This window comes from Rhodotorula toruloides, assembly GCF_000320785.1.
Source record: "Rhodotorula toruloides NP11 unplaced genomic scaffold Scaffold33, whole genome shotgun sequence".
Taxonomy (NCBI): Eukaryota; Fungi; Basidiomycota; class Microbotryomycetes; order Sporidiobolales; family Sporidiobolaceae; genus Rhodotorula; species Rhodotorula toruloides.
Window position 1 is genome coordinate 127,354 of NW_015622993.1, and position 17,672 is coordinate 145,025.

At 62.1% G+C, this 17,672-nt stretch overlaps 10 protein-coding genes across 10 annotated transcripts; 4 read left to right on the forward strand and 6 right to left on the reverse strand.

The window, feature by feature from the left end:
- Nucleotides 1-1,224: 1,224 nt before the first annotated feature.
- On the forward strand, nt 1,225-2,753 carry RHTO_05488 (MYB-like domain containing protein; the record flags this gene model as incomplete). The annotated part of the gene is made up of 3 exons (XM_016419149.1): nt 1,225-1,402; nt 1,481-1,714; nt 1,774-2,753. 3 exons carry the CDS (start codon nt 1,225-1,227, stop codon nt 2,751-2,753), a joined length of 1,392 nt encoding a protein of 463 aa, XP_016270039.1.
- Nucleotides 2,754-3,107: 354 nt separating this feature from the next.
- RHTO_05489 (MYB-like domain containing protein) lies at nt 3,108-4,759 on the forward strand (the record flags this gene model as incomplete). The annotated part of the gene is made up of 3 exons (XM_016419150.1): nt 3,108-3,306; nt 3,382-3,636; nt 3,693-4,759. The coding sequence occupies 3 exons, from the start codon at nt 3,108-3,110 to the stop codon at nt 4,757-4,759; spliced, it is 1,521 nt and encodes a 506-aa protein (XP_016270040.1).
- A 307-nt stretch (nt 4,760-5,066) lies between these two features.
- Nucleotides 5,067-6,301, reverse strand: RHTO_05490 (tether containing UBX domain for GLUT4; the record flags this gene model as incomplete). The annotated part of the gene is made up of 4 exons (XM_016419151.1): nt 5,067-5,074; nt 5,137-5,556; nt 5,670-5,805; nt 5,867-6,301. 4 exons carry the CDS (start codon nt 6,299-6,301, stop codon nt 5,067-5,069), a joined length of 999 nt encoding a protein of 332 aa, XP_016270041.1.
- Nucleotides 6,302-6,448: 147 nt separating this feature from the next.
- Nucleotides 6,449-7,699, forward strand: RHTO_05491 (short-chain dehydrogenase/reductase SDR family protein; the record flags this gene model as incomplete). Its single annotated transcript, XM_016419152.1, has 4 exons — nt 6,449-6,833; nt 6,899-7,018; nt 7,075-7,242; nt 7,296-7,699. The coding sequence occupies 4 exons, from the start codon at nt 6,449-6,451 to the stop codon at nt 7,697-7,699; spliced, it is 1,077 nt and encodes a 358-aa protein (XP_016270042.1).
- A 207-nt stretch (nt 7,700-7,906) lies between these two features.
- RHTO_05492 (uncharacterized protein) lies at nt 7,907-10,154 on the reverse strand (the record flags this gene model as incomplete). Its single annotated transcript, XM_016419153.1, has 2 exons — nt 7,907-9,976; nt 10,056-10,154. 2 exons carry the CDS (start codon nt 10,152-10,154, stop codon nt 7,907-7,909), a joined length of 2,169 nt encoding a protein of 722 aa, XP_016270043.1.
- A 637-nt stretch (nt 10,155-10,791) lies between these two features.
- Nucleotides 10,792-11,793, forward strand: RHTO_05493 (phosphoglycerate mutase family protein; the record flags this gene model as incomplete). Its single annotated transcript, XM_016419154.1, has 6 exons — nt 10,792-10,861; nt 10,916-11,022; nt 11,086-11,117; nt 11,176-11,275; nt 11,337-11,582; nt 11,644-11,793. 6 exons carry the CDS (start codon nt 10,792-10,794, stop codon nt 11,791-11,793), a joined length of 705 nt encoding a protein of 234 aa, XP_016270044.1.
- Nucleotides 11,794-11,922: 129 nt separating this feature from the next.
- RHTO_05494 (arsenical resistance protein ArsH) lies at nt 11,923-13,069 on the reverse strand (the record flags this gene model as incomplete). The annotated part of the gene is made up of 4 exons (XM_016419155.1): nt 11,923-12,183; nt 12,241-12,383; nt 12,447-12,667; nt 12,735-13,069. The coding sequence occupies 4 exons, from the start codon at nt 13,067-13,069 to the stop codon at nt 11,923-11,925; spliced, it is 960 nt and encodes a 319-aa protein (XP_016270045.1).
- A 177-nt stretch (nt 13,070-13,246) lies between these two features.
- On the reverse strand, nt 13,247-14,408 carry RHTO_05495 (uncharacterized protein; the record flags this gene model as incomplete). Its single annotated transcript, XM_016419156.1, has 3 exons — nt 13,247-14,108; nt 14,183-14,294; nt 14,402-14,408. The coding sequence occupies 3 exons, from the start codon at nt 14,406-14,408 to the stop codon at nt 13,247-13,249; spliced, it is 981 nt and encodes a 326-aa protein (XP_016270046.1).
- Nucleotides 14,409-14,890: 482 nt separating this feature from the next.
- Nucleotides 14,891-16,028, reverse strand: RHTO_05496 (signal sequence receptor alpha chain; the record flags this gene model as incomplete). Its single annotated transcript, XM_016419157.1, has 4 exons — nt 14,891-15,382; nt 15,442-15,572; nt 15,849-15,944; nt 16,007-16,028. 4 exons carry the CDS (start codon nt 16,026-16,028, stop codon nt 14,891-14,893), a joined length of 741 nt encoding a protein of 246 aa, XP_016270047.1.
- Nucleotides 16,029-16,263: 235 nt separating this feature from the next.
- Nucleotides 16,264-17,430, reverse strand: RHTO_05497 (Class E vacuolar protein-sorting machinery protein hse2; the record flags this gene model as incomplete). The annotated part of the gene is made up of 7 exons (XM_016419158.1): nt 16,264-16,293; nt 16,350-16,394; nt 16,460-16,654; nt 16,723-16,815; nt 16,881-16,909; nt 16,971-17,052; nt 17,152-17,430. 7 exons carry the CDS (start codon nt 17,428-17,430, stop codon nt 16,264-16,266), a joined length of 753 nt encoding a protein of 250 aa, XP_016270048.1.
- Between the last annotated feature and the right edge of the window lie 242 nt (nt 17,431-17,672).

Here is a 17,672-nt window from a genome sequence, read left to right on the forward strand (position 1 = left end):
CGATCCCGCCTCTTTACCCGGCTTCAACGGCTGCTGCCTCTCCAAGGTTATCTGACTTCTTCGCAACGCCCAGAACGACGCCCTTTGCCGGAAGAGGCCGCCCCGCAAAGCGCGCCCGCTTGAAGGCGAGCGGTCAATCCGTCCCAATTCCTCCCGGCGCAATGTTACCCCCGCGGCCGGCTCAAGGCGCATCTTCCTTCTCTCGCGAGACTGCGCCGCACGGCGCGTGGTCAGGCAACTCGCCGCCTCCGATCTCTGCGTCGACTTTCACAACGAGTTCTGCAGTCCCGCCCTCGCATACTGGCTGGCACCCTTCTTGCCCGACAGCCACAGCAGCTGAGTGGAGGAGCAAGGCTTCAGACGACGAACAACTCCTCTCCGAGCGTCCAGTTTCGCCGCCAGCTTCGACTGCCCAGCAGCCAACTTCTTCCATTCTCGCCTTGACTTTGCCTTCTCTTTCCCCTCCTGGCGACACAGCAGCAGCAGCGTCAACGCTTTCGTCCATGCCGCGCGGCAGCGGCACCTCGAGGTCTAGCTTCTGCCTTCAATCGACAGCGTCTTCGCCTGCGGACTTTCACGACACGAGCATCACCGACTCTCCATCGTCACGGCGCTCCTCTTACGACCCACGTGCTTCGTCTAACGAGTCGAGCGCGACTGACGACGGCGCCAGAGCGTTGATAGGCCTGGCGGAACTCGCTCGTCGACCTTCGCCTTTCCTCCACACCCCCGTCTCTACCGCAGCTTTGACGTCTGCGCAAGCTTGGGACGTCGATAAGGGAGTCGACGAAACGGAGAAGACGTCGAAGTGCGACGTAGGCGACCAGAGGCGAAACGAGCAGGCGAAGAAGGCGGAGGGCGAGGAGGATTTTGGGGAGCAGGCGGCTCTCGAGGGGGCGGATCGCCTGCGGAAGAGGCTGTTGGACATTGCGTGATCGTTGCGGTCGTAGGAGATCCAGCGAATGCTCCCCTCGTCGTGCGAATGTCCAGAAACTCGCTGCTTTCCTCGCTTCTCGACGTTCCCTCCATCGGTTTCGTCTTCTGGGTCGCACATCTCGTTCTTCCTCGTCGAAAAGAGCCACCCAGTAGCTTTCGCTTGCTCCCAGGCTTCATCGCTCGCGTTGTCGACGCGTCTCCCAACTTCGCAACTTGTCGTCTTCCGCTCCACCCAGCTCGTCCATCTGACTCTTTCCTGCTGCTCTGCTACCTCGTGCATCACTGGACATGGACGGCACCACTTCGCCGGCCCTACCACAACCCTCCCCGTCGCCCGCACCCCACCAAGCGTCTGTGCTTCAACCCGACGACAGCACCGCGACGCAGACGAACGAGCGGGCAGACAGCTCGCAGGGAGGACTAGAAGGGTCCGAGCCGTGGCTCACGCCGAAGCGCGAGCGCTCTCGTACGCTCTCTCGCCTGGTATCCTCCGCTTCAAGAGGTCAATCCGGCTGACGACCTTCGAAACTGTTCTTGGCTGCAGCTTCAACGTCTTCGACTCGAGCCACTCCCCAAGCCGACGGCGGACCTCTTCGCAAGAGGGCCAAGATGGCGAAGTGGACGCGAGAGGAAGAACTCGCTTTCCTCGAGGTCCGGAAGAGCGACGTCGATCTGGACTGGGATCCCCTGGCCGAAAAGCTGGCGGCGAGGGGATTTCCAAAGCGTAGCGGTGCTGCCCTCAAGGCTCGCTGGGTGGCCAAGGATGGGTCCAACGATAGTGAGTCTTTCAGTCTGCCTTGGTACCGCTATGCGCTCACTAACATTCGCCGATTGCAGGTCCTGGTCTTGGTTCGGAACGGGTTAGGCCCACTTGGTCGGCGCAGGAGAAAGTCGATCTCCTTGCCATTGCGACGCGCGGGGGCGCATGCTGGATGCCCGACTTCCGCAAGTCGTCCATCAAGTGGGATACTTGGACGCCCTTCTTCCCCGGAAGAACAAAGACGGAAGTGAGCTGGAAGGCGCACGACTTGCGCCAGACGGAGGAGAAGAAGTTGGCGAGGATTGGCCTGAAGCCGACCGCAAGCCAGGAGGTGCAGCTAAGATGGCAGCAACTGAAGGCTGCGGCCGCGATATCTTTTCGTCATTGGACGCCGTCCACGCCAGTCCCTGCGTATGCCATTCCCCCTCCAGCACCAACACCGGGTCCGTCACAGCCTACACCTATCGCCGCCTCCACCAGCGCGACCTCTCAGACAGTCGCCCAGGACACCACGGCTGCCGCTCTCACCTCTAGCTCTTTCACAACGTACACGGCGATGCCTCAGCCCTCTCCTCTTGACGCCAAACCTCTCGAGAGGGCAAACCCGGCTACGCCTCCGAGCGACTCCGTATCATCCCGTTTCATCTCGCCAGTCTTTCCCGCATCTTCCTCGTCCTTGTCATCTCTCTCCACTCAACCTGTCGACGTCCTCGACACCAAACATCCCGACATCGGTCCCCTCGCCACCTTGACGTCCGGCGACATGCAGCCACTTTTCGACAAGCTCGTCTCTGGCTTATGCACACACCTCGCCAAGAAGCTCGACTCTGTACAAGCTGTCAACGCTGGGGACGCTTCGATAGGCGCATCGGCGATACTGGCAGCAGGAGAAGCGGGAGGTTCAGGGACGGGAACGAGGAGGACGAGCGACGGAGCGCGCGGGCAGGCTGCGGCGGGCTGGGGCGACGAGGAGGACCTGTCGTGGCTTCCGCGGACGGAGAGAGGCGTCGCGCTGGTGAAGCGGCTACGCGGAATAGCGGCACGGTTAGCGGCGTGAGGAGGGAGTTCGCGAGAAGACCGACGCGCGAACCCCAAAGTGTGGACCTGTACACTGCAGTTCGGATTGACGGTACGCACGGTACATTATCTCGAGCGCGTCCGGCTTCCGAGAGCGAGCGAGAGACGGACTGCGACTAATAGCGAGCGGGACCTCGAAGGCTTCGCGCAAGTCGCTACCGGTCTTCCTTTATCCGCCGTTGCTCTGCTGCGGGTACCTACCGGCTGTCAGACGCTTGCAAAGGGTGTGTTTGCCCGTCTTGCGGTCGGACCTTCGCAACTCGACCTCCTGTCGACGCTTCGCCTCTTCCGACCTCGCCCTCACGTTGGCTCGCCTTGCGCGCGCACAGACAGCATGGATAGCCCCCCGGTTTCTCCTGCTGGCTCGCGCGCGCCCTCGTCGACTCCCGCCACGCCGCTCCTGGACGAGTCCGAACTACAGGCGCAAGCGCACCCGGGCAGCGTCTCGGGCGACTCGGTGGACTTGGCAGGGATTGCGAACGAGGTTCAAGGGGCGGGAGACCGCGCTCCCGAGACGCACGAAGGCGACCCTCGTACGTTCCGCCTTTCCACTTCGCAAGACGAGCGGATGTTGACAATGGGCTCACAACGAGCGCTCCTCCCTGCAGAAACTACTCAGAAAGATGCGAGCGGTCACGACGCGTCGCAGCAGCAAGAGGGACCGGCCCCAAAGCGCATCAAGAAGGAGTTTGGCGGCGAGAAGTGGACAAGGGAAGAAGAGCTCGCTTTGCTCGAGATTCGCAAGGGGCAGGGAGGAGCGACCTGGGAGGGCACACCGGAGAAGCTGGTCGCAAAGGGATTTGCGAAACGATCGGTCACAGCGTTGAAGCAGCGGTGGCAGGCGATGGACGGGGCGAGCGGAAGTGCGTTCGCATCCGACTCGTCTCGCTTGACTTGACTTATCCACCACCTTGATCAGGTCCTCGACCAGCTACCGAGCAGGACAAGAGTTGGACGAATGACCAGCTTCTCGCGCTCACCGCCATCGTCACTCACCAAGACTCCGTCCCTGGATTTCGCAAGAACCCGATCGACTGGTCCTCCTGGCAGTCCGAATTTCCTGGCAAGACCAAGTACCAGCTGAAACACAAGGTCGCCGACTTGCGCAAAGTGGAGGAGAATGCGAAGTTGAAGGACCAACGACATCAGGCGGACAAGGCGGCGCGTGAAGCGGCCATCGAAGCGAAATGGCGTTCGCTGCAGGCGGAGAAGGGTGGCGGTGGACAGGCGGACGCTGGAGCGGGACCATCAACAACGACGAGCGCCGCCGACGACACTCCCCAAACGTTGGACGAGATCATCGCCGCCTGCTCCGCCACAGGACCTGCTGCGACCTTCGCGCCGTTGACTGTCGAAGATGTCCAGATGCCGTCGGGCTCATGCGCCATGCACAGCTTCAGTCAGACCCTTTGCGCGCAGCCGCCCTTCCACGAAGCCTCCTTCGGCCAGCTCGACTCCTTCCGCACGCATCAACGGACGACCGCGTCGCCTCGTCCGATTCCGCACCACCCCTCAACGTCGACGATGTCGTCGCAACTCGACGCATACCTCGATTTCGCAATTGACGCCGCCCTGTCCACTACTTCGCCAGTCCCGCCGCCGCAGAACACCCGTCCACACCATCCGCCCAATCACACGATGATCGGCCAGTCGAACTCGGCGCAGCGACTTCCGCAGTCCGCCTTCGTGCCGCGCGAGCAGCAGCACCAGCCCATCTCCGCCGCCGCGAACGTCTCGCCCGCTTTGCCAGCGAAGCAGCCGGTCGTCGCTGCCGAAATCGCCAAACTCATCGTCGACGTGACCGGTCAGACGGCGAGTCAGCGCCATGCGGCGCCGGCGCACGAGCCTGCGGAGGAGAAGCGAGAGGAGCCGAGGTGGAGGACGGACTTGGGCGACGAGGAGGACACGTCGTGGGTGCCGAAGTCGAAGGCGGGTATGAAGCTGGAGGCGAAGCTGCGGGGTATCGAGAGGCGTTTGAGGGAGTGAGAGGGAAGGTGAGGAGTAGGTGCTTGGCTTAGCTCCGCTTGTTGTTGCGCTTGATACGTCGGACGGAACCTGTAGACGCTTAGTTGGATCTCAGAAGCAAGGAGAGTGCCAAAGGAGAGAAACGGCGGAAGCGGATAGCGGAGAAGCGGGATCCAGGCGCAGCGCTGCAGGAAGTTCGACGCCTCGACTTTCCGGCGTCGATTGCCGCAGTGCTGTGCTCAAACCAGATCGAACTGGCGACTGACGAGCCCGCGAGAGTAGGCGGATATCGAACGTCAACAATGCAAAGCGAGAGCGTCTCGACGAACTACTTATCTGCGAGTCGGCGGACTGGTCAGCGGGCGGGAGCGGGGCGACATACGAGAAGCTTCACGCACGAGCATCCTTGCCAATCTTGAGCCACGACGGCTTGACCGACCCTTTCGACCCGCCCATCCCTAGTCCTTTCCCGAGCAAGCGCTTCATCTTCTCCTCCTTCTCCCGCTTCTTCCGTGCCTCCTCGCTCTCGCCTGATGGAGCTCCTGAAGGGGACTCGTCGCCGGGCAGGAACGACGGAGGGAGGGGGAGTTCGCCTCCTGCGGCGAGGAGGTCGGGCGTGAGAGGCGGAGGAAGTGACGTTGTCGCGTTGAGGTCGTCGATGGAGATGCCGGAAGGAATTGCGGAGGTGGCGGAAGGGGGAGAAGGCGCTTCAAACTTGATGTAGAGAGCGGTCGAGGGAGTGAACTGCAGGTCCATCAGGTTCTTGCCCTTGTAGGCGGGGTCGCCGCGCCGGTACTCGGTTCGAGGGGGCGTTTGATCTGCAAGACGGTGCATCGCGTCAGCTCCTGTTCATCGAGTACGTCCTAGAGACCAGACAGCCGAACCAGGATCCTCAACTCGTCTGCCTGGCTCGCAAGAGCTGCCGACTTACAGAGAACGAACTGAATGTCCCGCACATCTTCTCGCAGCGCAAGGCGGACGAACTCGTACAGGTGGACGAGCTTGTCGGTCGAGGGAAAGACGCCTTCGAGTTGCGAACGGTCGGGGAAACGGATGCGAATGCGGGTCTGCAGGCCGGGCGCTCTTCGTCAGCACCGCATTCCGCGTCTCTGTCAAAATTGCACTCACATGAGGCCACCTCGCCGCCTTGGCTCTGTTCTTTGCCGCTTCCTCCCTCTCGCGCAATGCCTTGGTCATCAATGGCTTGTCCGTCATGTCTTCCCGCTTCTTGACCTGCCCGGCAAACGCCTGTTGCAACTCGACTTGCGTCGGCTGGAAGTACGACTCGGGGAGATCGAGGAAGCGGGTCGTCGCGGTCGCATGGGTCGAGGAGGAAGGGAGGTAGAAGCGGGCCTCAAAGTCTCGTCGCTTCGAAGGGTCGACGGGCGAGACAGAGGTGAGAATGACGGTTCTGGCTGGACCCGCAGCAGGCTGCACGGTGTGCGTGGCGGTCGATGGGCCTGCGACAGGTTCAGGGGAGGGCGAAGGCGATGGGGAGGAGTGGGCGTCGCCGGGCAAGCGGCTGGTCATCGTGATGGGTTCTTGCAAAGCGTCCTGAGCCATCGTGAGCCTCGTCAAGCAGTCCGGCCGATGTCAGCGCGGTGGTCGACGCAAGCGAGTTGTTCGTTGTTCGCTCATCGTCTTCGACTTCGCCACCTCGCACGCTCCTCGGGATCCGCTCGCCCAGTTGCTCACAAGCAACTCACAACGATGCCTACACTCGTCTGCACGGGCTGCTCGTCTTCGCTCGGCTTGCTCGCGCTCTCGTCCTTTGTCTCCCGCATCATCGCTTCCCCACCTTCAGCGCAATGGCGCATCCTCGCAGCGTACAGGTCGACAAGCCTCACAGCAGGGCAGGAAGAGCTGGCGAAGCGATGCCGAGAACACCCGGACAAGCTTTCGCTGGATTGGATGACCCTGGACCTCCTCAAGCTCTCGAGTGTTGAAGCGTTCGCCAGGCGGGTCAAGGAGGCGCTGAAAGAGGAGGAAGGTGTCGACGTGTTGTTCATCAACGCCGCCATGTACAACATGGGCGCTCGGACGGTCGACCTTGGCGGGGCGGCTTGGACGCAGGAGGCTCTCGTCAACCACCTTTGTACGCTTGCCTGCTCCGTCAAGCTCATTCGCTACAGAGCCTGACACTTCGTGTTACGGCGGCAGCCCAGCATTACCTCGTCCAGATGCTCGCTCCCTTGCTCACCCGCGCATCGGCAAACGGACTTCCTCGCTCTCGCCTCGTCTTCACCTCATCTCAGCTTCACACCTCGATCAAGTCTCTCGGTGCGCCACACGGGCATTGCCAGTTGAGGTCAAGCTGACATGAAATCTACACGCAGACGAACTTGCGCCTCGCCTCAAGCCTTCCACCACCGACCATTCGAGCGGAAAGTCGCGCTATGCCGCGTCGAAAGTCGCACAGCTCATCTCGGCACGCTACTGGCAGCGTCACTTCGCAGCGGCGAAAGCAGATGCCCGACCAGTCGACGTTGTGACTGTCTCTCCTGGTGCGTCCCCTTGTCGCCCCCTTTCGCAAGCCTACTGACGCTCTTACGGACAGGCTTCGTCCCCACCACCGGCCTGACACGCGACGTACCCCTCCTCGGCCGCCTCCTCATGCGGTACATCCTCTCCCTCATGCCCTTCGCCGTGTCCGAATCCGAAGGCGCCGCCCGCCTCGCTCGCACAATCCCTGCCTCACCCTCCGACTCCGATGACGCCCTCTCCTCTCTCCTCGCCGAGCTCTCGAAGACCGACAATCCGCCACTCGTGTTCCTCGCCGGCCCTTCGACCGCACCTGTTCCGACTGTTGATGAAGTGCGGAGCGGCGCGAGAGGCGCAGTCAGAGGTGGTGTGGCGGAGGACTTGCTGGCACGGACGGAGGACGACGAGATGTGGAAGCAGGTCGAGTGGCTGCTGCCCAGCGAGGACACGCTGCGGAGCTGGGCGGGCGCAACCGAGTGAAGGAAGGACGAAGTGCGCTGTGGCAACACGCTCTTGCGTTACGACATGTGCGACGGTCTAACGGAGAACAGGAGACAGCGAACGAGAGCAGGCGGAACTACGCAAACCGAGGGAAAGAGGCGAGTACAACAGCCGAGCCAAACTGTCTGTGGAGAGAGAGACACAACAACCGAAGGAAGGGAATCCGTGACGAGGAGAGGAACGTCTTCAACAACACCCTTTCCTCCCGGCGCATCGAGAGGCCGCCGCGCTCTTGATAGGCGCGATCGTCACGCTCTGCACGCCCGCCGCCTCCGCCATCTCCGTCCGCCTCATCGCCTCCTGCATGCTGCATTCGCCCGTCTCGACAAGGCGCTTGAGCTCTGCACCCTTGGCCGTGAGCTCGACGCATGTCTGCCACACGCGCAGTTCCTCCGAACCGCCGATGGCGAAGTGTGGAGGGTCGGGTTCGGCGTGCGTCAAGTCGGACGAAGAGGGAGGGTAGCCGTCGAAGAGCATCGAGGCGAGTGCGCCGGGCGATTGGAGGCCGCGCGAGTCTGACGGAGGCGCGAGAGGGGAAGTCATGTAGTGCTCGAGCGAGTCGAACGCTTCGCGGACAGGAAGGTAGGTCGCGATGCGGAGGATGGGGAAGGGTGCTGGTGCAGAGGCGGGCAGCTCCTTCGAGTCGGTGTTAGGAGAGGATGAGGGATTGGCTCCGTTCGGCGCGGTCTCGTCCGGGTACGAAGGCGTGTCGTCGAAGAAGGGGGCCGAGCAATCGATCAACCCGCCGCAACATTCCTCTGCCTCTTCCGCTGCCTCCTTCACCTCCTCCCCAACCTTCTTTCCCTCTGCGTCCACATCAGACGCCGCATGACATCCCTCCGTGCCGGCCTGGCAGCTCATAACCCCATCGCAACAGGGCAACTTGGTCGCCCTCGCCTTGGCCTTTTCCGCGCTTCCCGCTCCCAGCCCGGCGACCCGTCCATTCCTCGCAGCCTCGATGACGCCCTCGATCAGCCGCACGCAGAACGCGCGATACTTCGCCTCGCGCGGGCTGGACGCTTCCTCAGCCGACGGTTCGGGCGACAGGTTGCAGCATCGAAGAAGGAAGACGCGTTGTTTCGCGATCGTGTCGTGCTCGTCTGTGATGAGCGAGTCGGCCGACTCGGCGCCGTCTTCTTGCTTGATGTGACCGAAGGCGAGCGACGAGGCGGAGGAAGACGGGACGGATGTGCGTGGCTCGGAGGGGGAGGGGACGAGCGGAGCGGGAGGTTGGCCGAAGGACGAGACGGGGGGGAGGACGACGGGGTACTGCGAAGTCGATGGGCGGCGGTCCTGAGGGACGGGAGAGAACGGACCAGGCTGTTGCTGGTAGTAGTGAGGGAAAGGTGGAGCGGCCTGCTGTGGAGGCGGCTGAGGGAAAGCATGAGGTTGTGGGAAGACCGGGTGAGGGAACTGCTGAGACTGAGGGGAAGGGAACGATTGGTGAGGGTGAGAGGGCGAAGGTAGAGGAGGCTGGGATTGCGGCGCATGCGGAAGTTGCTGATAGCCAAACGGCGACTGCGGGAACCCTTGCTGGAGCGGCTGAGCACCTGGCGGGTACTGCCACTGCTGCTGAGGCTGCTGAGGCGGGTAGCGCTGGAACTGCTGAGGCATCGAGCCGTTCTGGTAGTGAGACATATGATACTGGTGCTGTCCCGATGCCGGGGAGTAGACGCCGGGCGGAGGGAGCGGCTCGGCTGGGTAGGCGTGACCATTCGCGAAAGGAGGAGGAGGCGGGAGAGGCGTGTAGCCGTTCGGCGGAGGATATCCGTTCCGCTGCTGCGCGATGGCCTGCGTCTGGTCCTCTGTCGGACTAGGCGCGGCAGACGACGGCGCCGAACGACCCATCATGAGGACCTCGGCAGCCGCTCCGACTTGCGGATCCGCCAGAGCTGCGGCCGCTTCCCACTCGAGGCCGCGAGTCGACGTCGACGGGGATGTATGATCCACATCGTCCTCGCCGTCGTCCTCGGTGATCGCCTCCGACACCCGGCGCTTGCGCGCGTTGCCCTTCGTCGCACCATTCGCCGACGGCGTCCAGCCTTTCCCGCCTGGAACCGACACCGTCCCGCTCGTCGGAGACTCGACGCCGACCAGCTCTGGCTCCTCGCCAGCTACGGGCGGCCCATCCGCTGGCAGTCCAAGCCTCCTCCGCAACTCCTTGTTCTCCGCCTCGAGAAAGACGACCCGTGCCTCGAGGTTGGCGAGCAAGGCCGCACGGCGAGCACGAAAGGCGCGCTGGATATCGCGAGAGCGCTGCACGCACGCGAGAAGGAGAGGTAGAGAGCGTCAGCCGGGGATGGCGGAGGAAAGGGACGAAAGTGGCTGAGCTCACTGAGGGAGGCAGCGAGTCGTCCTGCTTGCGCCCGCGCTTTTTCGGTCCGCCCTTTGTGTCCTCCTGCTGCGGCGTCCTGGCCTTTCCCCCGGCTGCCATCGTCGAGCGAGTTGTATGCGACCCGGCTCAGAGGCGCAACTGATCGTGAGCGAAGGGCGGTCCGGCAAGGTTGGCGGCGTCGTGCAGTCAGCCCTAATGCCCTTCAAATCTGTCCGTCCAACTCCTCGATGCCCCGGCAGGCCTGTGTGGTGTGCGAGATGCGGCAGCCAGGTGCGCAGCTCGGGAAGGCGGAGTCGCGCTTGCTCGTCGACCGGCAGGGGATCAGGCGGGTCCGGCTGTCTAGTAGGACAGTGTATCCCGCGTAGCAGCACCGAGCGAGCCCAGCTGAGCGAGTGTGGGCGAGAGCGATGGTGAGGCCAAAGTTGTCCTCGTCGACTCGCTGGCTCAGTTCACCTCGTGTGTGGCTGGAAAATGTGCATTCGTGCACTTACACACTATCACATTTTCCTAGCTACTCAGCGAAGCATCCGAGGTGTTGTGGCCAGCCGTCGGCCTTCTCAGCGATAGCTCCGTCATCGTTGTCGCCTCTCTGACTCCTGCCTTCTCGCTGTACATACGCTAGACTCGCCTGTGGACTACTATCAGACCCTACGACCTCACTCTGACCCGCCGCTGAACCCGCACAAACGCCCTCGTCTCCTCCGCCCTCTCTTCGCTCGCTTCTCGCCGCACAACCATGACCGACAAGACTATCTACTTTACCCGCCACGCCCAGGCAGAGCACAACGTCGCAGAGGACTACACCAGTGCGTCAGACCGTCGCCGACCTCTGTTGCAACGCTGCTGACCCTCTCTCCCAGTCCGCGATGCTCCTTTGACGAAGCTCGGGCGGCAACAGTCCGCCGAGTTGCGGGAGGACACTGAAGAGCACTTTCAGAAGGACGCTGAATTATTGGTGTCGTCGCCGGTGAGTAGCGTTCGCTCGGCGTCTCACCAGGAAGACTCGCTGACCTTTCCCGTTCTTTGATAGTTGCGCCGGCCGATGCAGACGATGATTGTCGGGTGGGTTCAGTAGGAGACATCGAGGGACCGAGGGTGATACTGACGAGTCGGTCCGCAGATACGCTCCATTGCGGAAGCGGCTCGAGGCGGAAGGAAAGCCCGTGATCCTCCTTCCCGAGCTGCAAGAGGTCAACGACCTTCCATGCGACACCGGCTCTGTGCGTTCAGACCTTGAACACTGTCATGCTGTCGCCGCTGACCTTCTATCATTCCGCGCAGGACCGCTCCCTCCTCGAATCCGACCCCGAATTCTCCGGCCTCGATTTCACCCCTCTCTCCGACTCTCCCTCCCACCACGGCGGTGCAAGCTGGACTTCCAAACAAGGGTTCTTCGCGCCCGAAAACGTCGAGGAGCGCGCGAGGTGGGTTAGGAGGTGGTTGAGGGAGAGGAAGGAGAAGAAGATTGTGGTTGTTGCGCATGGGGATATTTTGCGGTGCATCACGGATGGGTACAGGAGTGCGACGGTGCGTACTATCTCTCGCTTCCTGGTTTGCGAACTCAAGACTGACTTTGGACCGCTCGCAGCCTTGGGCCAACGCCGAGGTCCGCGCCTACACCTTTGCCTCGGCCGACGACGACGACGCCAAGGTCATTCCCGTTAAGGAGGTTGCCAAGGAGGGCGGCAACGCACCTACTAGTTCGGACCTGCAAAACGGGCGGAACAGGACGTACTAGACGGTCGTTTCTCACCAGAGCAGGGACGAGATAGATCAAGTTATACAGCCCAGTATCGCAATGCACATCTAGAGTCTACCCGTATAGTATGCGTCGTGAGGAGGAATACAACCACGAGAAGACCGGAATCTACTTCGCATCCTTCTGCGCTCCTTTCGTGTTCTTCGCCGCCTCAACCTCCGCCTGAGTCCTCAACCTCCCATGCTCCCTCTTCTCCTCCCTCTCCGAGTACCGGTCGCCCAGCAGATCGAAATGTGGCCGGAGGAGAAGCGTCACTTTGATTAGCTCTTCGCAGATGTCGACTAGTCGGTCGCGATTTGAGGAGGGCAAGAGGCGGTCGGAGGAGGTGTACTGCTTCCATGCCATCGGTATGCTCGACTGGTTCGGGATCTGCAAGGACGGATAGGTCAGCGAGAGAAGCGAGAGAGAATCGAGGAAGGGACGAACGGCAAACATGCGCATCCATCTTCCGAGGACTCGCAACAGATTGACAACGTTGAACGACTGGCTTCCGCCGTTGACTTGGCAGACAGCCACGGTACGGCCTTGCGTTGGGCGGACAGAGCCTACGCTTAGCGGGATCCAGTCGACTGCGCATCGAAGACCGTCAGCTCGAGCGCTTTCTGCCAATGGATGGCCTCGAGGGCACGCACTCTGATTCTTGAACACAGCAGTAACAGTCCCATGCTGTTCAGGCGAACACCAGAAGTGCGCGTCGCTCCAGTCAGACAACGCTCGCAGCTCGACCACCTTCTCGTGCTTGTCCGAGACGTCGTCCTTGATGGGCAAGCCTGTCGGGTCGAAGACTCGGACGTCGGCGCCTAACCGAGCGAGGACTCGGGCGGCTTCGTAGGCTGTCAGGCGGGAGAAGGAACTGGTTTCGACCGACGAAGGGAGGTCAGCGATCTGCTGCTCGCTCCACTACGACGTTCCGCACGCACCGTTGACGCAGCGAGCCATACAACACCAACACCTTGACCCGCTTCTCCTTCGCCTGCATCTCCCGCGCCGTATCCAGCTCGAGCGCCTCAACCCAGTCCGGCTCGTCCTCTCCATTCTTCGTCGCCAAGAACGGCCTATATCGCCGATCGACCTCTTCCTCGCGCATGTGGGCGATACTCTCGCCGACAGAGGCGAGAGTTGACGGCGGGTGTCCGTTCGAAAGCGTAGCAGTCATGCCGAGCGTGCGAAGGAGAGGCGAAAGGCGCGGACGGGCGGAGACGGCGAGTGCTGGTCGAGAAGCGAAGACTGCACGCAGAGCAACCCTCGCGAGCATCAAGCTGGACGAGGCGAGCTGAGGAGCAAGTGCCGAACGGCAAGCGCGCGGACGACAAATTCGTACGCGGAGCTGCGGGAGCGTGGGAGCCTCCGCCCATCTGACCGATGGCGTGCCACATTTCATATTGCCGTAGTCGTCTCCGTGTGCGCTTCTACGAGCTCGTCGTCGCTGCGTCTATTGCAAGGCTGGCTCGCAGGCGATTGAAGCGGGCTTGACTGGCAGGAAGTCGGCGGAGGTCGGGATGCGCTGGTCGTCCGTCTCGCTGCGAGGAGCGTCGCAGAACGACGAAGGTAGGCTGAGGGCTGGCGCCTGCACAGCGTAGAGAGGCTGCGGACGAAGATTGACGACCGGCGACATCGCGGGTGACGGCGCGGAAAGGACGGGCTGAGCGAAGAGATTGTGCGGTCGAGGCTGTCCAAACGCGCGCCTGAGCGCTCGAGCGACATCGAGCTTGTACGAAGGGACGTGACTGACCTCAGGAGACGCAGGAGAGGGCGAACGAGAGGATCGCAGCAGCGAGCGAGGCGCTTGCAAAGGTCGTCCGGCTTGAGGATGATCACAGTCGCGCGCACCGTTGCGAGGATTTATCGGAACGCCACGCAAAGCTGCTATCGCTCCGTGAAACGAGCGCAAGCTCGCGTCGGAGGGCGGAGAAGTCGTTGATGGTCGCGAAAGCGGCTGTTTGTGAAGGTCGGGCCGAGTCGACGAGTCTGGCTTGACAAACGACGGCGGGAGCTGTCCTGCAGCGGGACTCGGAAAGTTCTGAATGAGCTGCTGAATCCTCCGAAGGAGTTCGTCGTGGGTCTGCAAGGGGAAGACAGCCCAGACGTCCATCCAGCTGATCCGGCCGTCGACAATTGCCTCCCAGTGCGCGAGCAGGACCTCGTCATCTCGGTCCGACCAGGGAATGGGCGGAAGGGCAGAGAAGTCGAGGATCTGCCTGGGTGCGCTCGTTGCTGGCGAAAGAGATTCGAGAGGAGGAACGAGGTTGGCAAGTCGAGCTCGCTTCGCTGGCGGAGGAGCTGTCGAGGGGATGCTTATTTGTGGAGCTATGAGTTCCGTCGCTGTCAGTGCCGCCACGAGCGGCGCAAGCGAATCAGCGAGACGTACCCCTTTTCAGCTTGCGCCCGCGCGTGAGGATTCCTTCGATAGGCCGCACGCTGCTCAGTCTGTCCCGGAGCAGCTTCTGCGCCTCCTCCGCAGCCGTCTTGCTCAAGTACCCCTTACCATCTCGGCGGATCAGCTCCAGCAGAAACTCGTCCTCCTAGGACGTCCAGGCCGCGCGACTAGGCCTCCGCTCGTCTGACGAGGCGTTGCTGGAGCTCGCACCGCGCATGAGAGGAGGTCGAGCTGCTGCAGGACGCTATGCGGGCTGGCGATGCGCCGGATCCGTCGAAGGAGGTGCTCGAGGAGGAGGAAGACCCGCAGGCGGCGCCGGCGCCGCTTGATAAGACTGCATGCGTCAAAGAAGTTCACAGCGTCGTATGAGACAGAGTACTGGCAAGTGCGAGCAAGCGAGTGAGGTGAAGGAGGAAGAGCGAGATGAGCGGTTGACGCGAAGGTCAAAGCGATGACCTGGACATCGCGAAGAGCCGGAACGTGCTGTCAGCGAGCGCGGGACCATAGTACACAACTTCGCGAGAAGCACACGCACGAGTAGAACAGTGTTGAACGAGCGAGCGAACGAGGACGCTGCGAACGAATGCTTCTTTGCAAGAACTTGACTGCTTTTCCGAGGACCATACGTCCCCAGTATACCTCTCCCCGTGTACTGCGCTCCGTTCTCTGCCGTTTCCGCCAACCTCGCTGCACTCGCACTCACTTCCTGCCGCCCTTCCTGCGCGGCGTGCTCCTTCCCTCGCTCTCGTCGCCGCTCGTCGCGCTCGTATTGCCGCCCTTGCCCTTCCTCGCCCTGAGGTGGTGGTCAGGGACCCAGGACTCGTCGACAGTCTGCTTCTCGCCCGTCTGCTCGTCGACAATCTTGTTCGACTTGGCAACGACGGCCTTCTTCGCCTTGGGCGGGGGAGCAAAGTACGACGTGTAGACGAGGTAGCCGATGCCGCCGAGGAGACCGCTCAAGAGGAGGAAGGCGAAGAGGAGAGCCGGGTCGAACCACGATCCCGGCTGCTCGATGATGGTCACGGTCGAGTCGTAACCGGTCACGGTGTGAACCTTGCGCTTCGCGTCGGTGTAATCGACAAAGACGCGGAGGCCGACATCGCCAATCTTGTTCTCCGAGTGGAAGCGGTACGGGATCAAGGGCGACTTGCCGTTCGGGCCGACAGCGAGGCCGAGGCGGAGGTTGGTGGTCTGCGAGGATTAGTCAGCGTCGTGTACCCGTCCAGGTCTGCGAGAGAACGGAGACTCACGTCGCGGATCTTGCGCTCCTTGCCAGACGCCTCGCGGTACTCGGCGCGGACGTTAGTGACGGTGATCGGCTCAGAAGCGTGGTTGTTGACGCGGACATGCAAGAGATTGTCAGACCGGCCGTTGCTGACGCCTGCAGACGAGAAGGCCGGTCAGCGAACCCTATTCTCCCGCTCGAGGCGAAGCAGGGGATGAGGTCGGAGTGAGAGAACGAGCAGTCGCGGCCATCCGACATGCTGGACGCAGGACAGCGCTCGCGAGACTCCACGCATCCACCAGGCTCGCCCATCCAGCTGCTCGTGCACGACAGCCGCCTCATCTCCGCATCCACCTCACTCCCCGATCCGCCTCCCGGGCAGCAAGCTCGCCCAGCGCAAGAGACCAGTAGGAAGCTGAGCGACCAACTCACGCCCGAAAGGGTTGTCGTCCGGGAACTTGACGGTCGCCTCGACGTCGGGCGAGGACGATGCGGCGAGAGCGGTCGACGCGAGGAGGGCGAGGGGAGCTGTTGAAAGCGCGCAGGTTAGTCGGGGCGATTCTTCAGCTCGCACAGACTGCATAGCACACCAAGCAGATTCCGGAGCAGCATGGCGACGAGCGGTGAGCGGGAGAAGGGAGCAGCGTGTGGTGCGGGAGGAGGAGCTGGCTTCCTCTCAGCGAACGGGACAAGCTGGTACAGTATCGATGCGACAACAGTAGATGCAATACAGGGAGGAACAAGCGAAATGAATGGAGATTGTAGTGGAACAAGGAGGAGTGATAGGTGTGAAGAAGCCCTCCTGCCCTTCCAGCGGCATCTCGGTGCGTCGAGCACCCGTGAGCGTCTAGTTGAAGATACCATGCACGGCCTCGGACTGCATGGACGAGCGAAGGTGAGTGAGGAGAGAGGAAGAGCAGGAAACGGACGCACCATCAAGCCGGCGCCCAATCCGAATCCAGCACCTGAAGCGACCGCCTGTGATGGGCAAAGAATCAGGCTCAGTACTGAGTGGAATCATAGCTGAGCGAGCGCAAGCTCACCGTGCCCATCCGGCCACCAAACTTGCCCAGCTTGTTCTTCTTCGGGTCGACAGGCCCAGGCGCGGCTTGCGGCGTAACAACGACTTGCTGCGGAGGCGGTGGAGGAGCGTTGTAGGGCTTCTCCGAGCCGTAGTACTGTGGTTGCTGGTAGGCGTAGGTCGGGCCCGCAGAAGGAGGAGGAGGTGGTGTCCAGGTCTGCTGTGTTTGATGTTCGCGAGTAAGCGTGCGATCTGCGATCTGGCGTGCGAGAAGAGCTGACGCACAGGTTGGCTGTACGGGACGTTGTAGCCGTTGCCGTTGGCGGGAGGAGGAGGAGGCGGAGCGGGCGAAGGAGCAGAGTTGATTCGCTCGACGTGCTGGCAACGCAAGTGGGTTCAGCTCGCCGCCTTCGTCGAAGACCATACGAGCATTTGAGACGCACATTCGCCGGGAACAAGCCAGTCTGTCCGTCTGCAAGCGTAGAGTTGGCGGTGAGCGGGTAGTCGAACGGAGTGTCCGGAACATGACTCACTCAAAGAGCCCTTCCACCAGTCCGCGTTCACTTCCTCCTCAATCGTAATGATGTCTCCCGACTTGAAAGCTAGGTCGTCGGGCTGTAGAAGCGCGAATCAAGGGTCAGCACCGCTGCCGGAGGGAGCGCAGCAACTCGTGTCATCGCCGCAAGACGCCCGGAAAGCGAGCCTGTAGCGCACCTGACTCTTCGAGTAGTCCCACAACGCCTTGCACTGCTTCTTGCCGCCGTCCGCGCGCGCAGGAGGAGGCGGAACCGTCCTCGGCGCGGGTGTGCTGACAGCGAGTCCTCCCACTCCGGCCTGCAGCTCCGCCTGCCGCTGAGCATCTGCTAGCTTCGACCTGATCAATCCGAGATCTGCTTCCGACAGGAGTTGCTGGCTGTGGAGGAAGACGAGATCCGACTCGAGGCGGGAGATGAGGTGGGAGGTAAACGCGGCGGCTGAGGGGGTTGCGGTCATCATACGAGGCCCTCGAGAAGGCTTCTGAGCGAGTCTGACGAGTCCGGAGCGGAGGGAGAGCGAGCGAGTAAGGCGTCGAAGGAAGGAGAGCGGTTCGTCGTCGGCAGCGGTGGCAACGCCTTCAACCAGGCAGCTACGCTGGCGCAACAGCGCAGAAAGGCTCATCGGACTCTCCAATAGACGAACGAGTCGAAAGCGAGCGAGACGAAACGGTCTCGTTGCATTTTGGGTAAAAGTCCGAC